Below are 4028 nucleotides of genomic sequence, written 5' to 3'. Positions count from 1 at the left end.
GGCTGCAGCAGCTGCTGCAGTCAAAGCGCACCATCATCAGCACTCACAACATCCACAGCAGCAACTGGACATTGAGCCGGACAGACCCATCGGATACGGAGCCTTTGGTGTTGTCTGGTGAGTAGAGACAAAAATGAACCAATTTCTCCTTGTCATTCTTTACCTGATCATAACTCATCCTTGTTTTTGTCATTGGAATCAGAATACAAGAGAGCTGCTTACTATGAGTTTTTTTGCTGGTTCTTCTCTGTTCTTAGAAAGTTGCTTCGCTTGTTTGCGTTGGCAGAACAAGGCTCCCAGTGGTGAGGAGCCACCTCTGACTAAGAGCCCACCCCGCCGTTCTTTTCTGAGACAATGCAGCTTGTTTATGTCCTTTCTGTACCTTTAATTAGAGTGTGCATCTGTGCAGCTAAGCTATGCTTCCTAAAATTTCAGGTTAACAAATGAGCATTAGAATATTCATTTTGACCTGGCTTAAGAGTCAGAAATTAAAAGCGTATGAAAATGTCTTCCTTGTGCAGTCACCTGTCAAGATCTTTGTCTCGCGGCGGTTTGACCCGTGGTGGTGCTGTGTGCTGCTTAAAACAGCACAGCTGAACTTTGCTCCCCTCTCAAAAATGGAAATGGGATTTCCTGCCTCACTGTAGCGCTGCCTCCGGCCCTTTTATCCCCCAGCCGCATTTCAGAGGAGTCTGTCAGCAGAGTGGAATCTCTTCTAATGCATTTTGTGACTACCTTAGAGCCATGTATGTAATTACTGCCCTTCAGGAGCACTGACACAAAACTGGCAGCAGTTTATATATATATATATATATATATACATATATATATTTGTGTGTAAATGTTTGTCAGTGTGCCCTATTCTCAGCTGTGCCTGGGAAGCACGAAGGCTGGCAGGGGGTGTTGTGGAGAGCAGGCGTGTTGCAGTGCACTTCCTGCAGCACGAATGCAAAGTTTGCAGCGTGCAGCTGTGTGTGGTGTCTCAGCCCTCTGCAGCGTTCCCAGCCGAGCCTCTGGGGTGCCCCGGAGTTCTGCTTTAGGCACTGGCTGAGCTGCGGCTTCACTGAGAGCAGTGACCGGGTCACAATCTGTGCCAGCATACGGAGGCAGAGGGCTCAGCAGGGCAGGCCTCAGGAGAGCAAAACCCCTTCTCCCTGCAGCCCAGCCCTTCAAGCTGGCCACGCATTACCAGCCCAGTGTTGGTACCAAAATGGTGCTTTCTGAGAAGGCTGAGGCATCTGCAAGAGCGAGGTGCAGGTCAGTGTTGTGGTTGCTCTTGTGTGCCTTCCCTCAGAGCTGGGGAGTTAATTTAAATGCTGAGTTCTCCCAGTCGGAGGGGAGCTGTTGTGCAGTCGGCACTGCTGTGCTCTGGCTGTGGTACAGCATTAAAAAGTGGGTGTAAAAGAATGAAAAACTGACAAGGAATCTGCTGTGAAAAATTATCTAAAGGTATTTCCATCCGTTTGTATATTTTTTAAAGTATGGAGTTTTTATAACTTAATTTGTCACAGTCTTTGCTTAAATGTATGTTGTTATGTAAGATCAGCCCTTTTTACCGGTGTTTTGTTTGCCTGTGCGTTTCCCAGGTCTTTATTTTCCCAGTTTTATTCACCAAAAACAAGGTGCAAGAGAGATCTGCTTCCACAATATTCAGTAGAATGAAAGGTCAAGCTTGCATATTTAAATATAATATCATTAAGAGTGCTTGCCAAAAGCATCCGCCTATCCCAAGCCCTCGGCCACGCACCTGCGGCCGCCCTGAAGGACCTGCCCCTGGGGGCCCATGCCTGCAGAGCTTCAACTACAGCTTTGCTTTGGGGTAACAACAGCTTGGGAAAGAGAAAACAACAAAGGGGGAGGGTGTTACCTAAAAGCAGAAGCTGGGAGCTGGGATCCCTCCGGCAGAGCTGGGGCTGCACCGACTGAGGATGTCATTGGTGGGAGGGAGTTCCTCTTTGCTCACGTGTGTTTGAATTCAGTGGTCACTGCTCGGCTTTTGGCATTTCAAAACAACTTCTGCTGGTGAGTGCAGGCTGGATTTAAGAGTCTGTAAGCAATAATTAAACTGAATTTTAGTTTCATTCAAAATGTGGAAGAATGCCCATGTAATTGAGTTTTAGCTACGTGCGATACATAAACACTGACTTGGGTTTTTATAGTTTGAGGTGACTTGGATGTGAGCAATGTACACTTGGGTCTAAGCGTGACACAGAATTCACAAAGCCTGAGCGACTTTGTAAGGAGGATTCTGTTGTTTCTCAGTATCTTGTCTGAGCGTTATTTGTGCTAATAGATAACTGAAAAGTTTCTATCACTGCTTCTGAGGGAAATGGATGTTATTGCATAGACAGCTGGAATATTTGCAGAAGTCTTTCATCTTCTACTCGGATGTGTCACTGCTTTGTTTGGAAGGTACAGCTGACCTGCGGCTCAGTTCAGTGCGTCACACGAGCGATCAGTGTGTGGTCTTGCACTTCCCGTTACCTCACCGAGAGAGATTTTCTCTTGGCAGTTGAATTAGCATTTGTCATTAGTTCATTTGTCTGGTACTCGATGATGTTTCGGGGTAGCTAATGTGCTCCTGGAGTTTTTCACTCGTGAAGAGCCAAAGCCTTGTGCTTCAGCACTTTCATTTTTAACTCCTGCGGGTGGGTGCTGCTGCCACTGGTGTGTGTGCAGACAGGCTGTGTCCTCGCTCAGCTGGGCACCACTTCTGTGGAGATCAGCTGTCCCTGGCACAGCATCTGCTCTGCCTGCTGAGCTGGGATGGGGAGTGTGTTGCTGAAGCAGGGACAGGTGTGCAGGACCTTCCCACGTCCTGCAGGTTTGCTTCCCCACACTCTGGTTTGGTGAATTGCCACAAACCCGGTCACATTCCTCATTTGCCAAAACCAGAGCAATTTGCTCTTGGAGTGATCCCTGCTTTCTTGTTCCTAAAGTGGTGGAAAAAAAAAATCCAGATTTTAGTGTCAGAGGCAAGCTCTGTCTGTGCCCTGTGGTTCAGACTGAGTAGGGCTGAGTTTTGGAAGTCTTGTGTCTGTTCCGAGAATAAGGAGCTGTCCTTTGGAGAAGTGCTCCCAGTTTTGCTGGGGAGACATGCTGCTGCCATCTGGTGGGATTCCTAAAATAATAATAATAATGATAATAAAAAAATGTATCGACTGAACCTGCCAAGGCTGATAGGTTTGGAGTGAGGGGTGAAGCCTCTGTTCCTCTGCAAGAGATGCTTGTGCTGTTTCCGTGCAGGATTCCTGGATCAGTGAAGAGGCTCTGCAGCTGTGGGAGGGAGATAGGGAATAATGACTACTGTTGCTGGTTCAAGGTGGTAACACTGCTGCTGAAATGTTGTGGAAATGTCCTGTTGGCCTGGAGGTGTCCACTCCAGTGGGATAGGAATGTAAGGTGTGGGGGAATTCTGTTTGTCTTACGTGTGTCTCCTAATTTTGAAAAGTTACTGTCGTTCATCAAAGGTTGTGGAACCAAGCAATCTGTCTTAATAATGTCAAATCCATGTTAAAAGGCATCTCTGTGGAAGAGCTGTTACAAGTGACAACAGAAAAAAGTATTTGAATTAATATTTTTTTTAAATTCCTGATTTACCCCATTTGAAATTGTGTGTGGGGGTTAATGTACTTGCTTCTAATCCTTTTTATTCAGGAGGTCACATGACAGTACAATGTACCAAACAGTTTGGCTGTTGGTGTTGTTGAACAGGACATCATGTTCAGGCTGCCATAACTTTAAGGGCAGAAATAATTTAGCCTAAGTCTGCTGTTCATTCCTGGCCTGCAAAAGCCTGAAAACACCAAAGTCATTGCTCCATAAAACCCAAAAGAATATTGCATACAGTGGATTGTTGCCTGCACACTGGAACTATTTTAAGAGGGTTTTATCCCAGTACTGATACTAAGCACAGCAGCAGGAAAGACGTTTCCAGGATAAACCGATGATCTCCCATTCCTTTAAAGGAATGTGTCCTGCTGAGCAAGGATGCAATGGGGATAATGAGTTTGGGGCAAAATTGCTAG

General features: G+C 46.3%; 1 protein-coding gene across 1 annotated transcript in view; it reads left to right on the top strand.

Annotated features, from left to right (window-relative positions):
- NLK (nemo like kinase) overlaps positions 1-4028 on the top strand; it is a 39524-nt gene that overhangs the window by 835 nt on the left and 34661 nt on the right. Inside the window, exon 2 of the mRNA XM_008631070.2 lies at positions 1-117. This exon is cut by the window's left edge and continues 17 nt beyond it. Coding sequence (XP_008629292.1) covers positions 1-117 — 117 coding nt within the window. The remainder of the gene's footprint in view (positions 118-4028) is intronic.

Source organism: Corvus brachyrhynchos, unplaced genomic scaffold (genome assembly GCF_000691975.1).
Source record: "Corvus brachyrhynchos isolate BGI_N302 unplaced genomic scaffold, ASM69197v1 scaffold283, whole genome shotgun sequence".
NCBI classification, from domain to species: Eukaryota; Metazoa; Chordata; class Aves; order Passeriformes; family Corvidae; genus Corvus; species Corvus brachyrhynchos.
The sequence above is the reverse complement of the archived record's forward strand: the minus strand, read 5'-3'. Positions and strand labels throughout refer to the sequence as shown.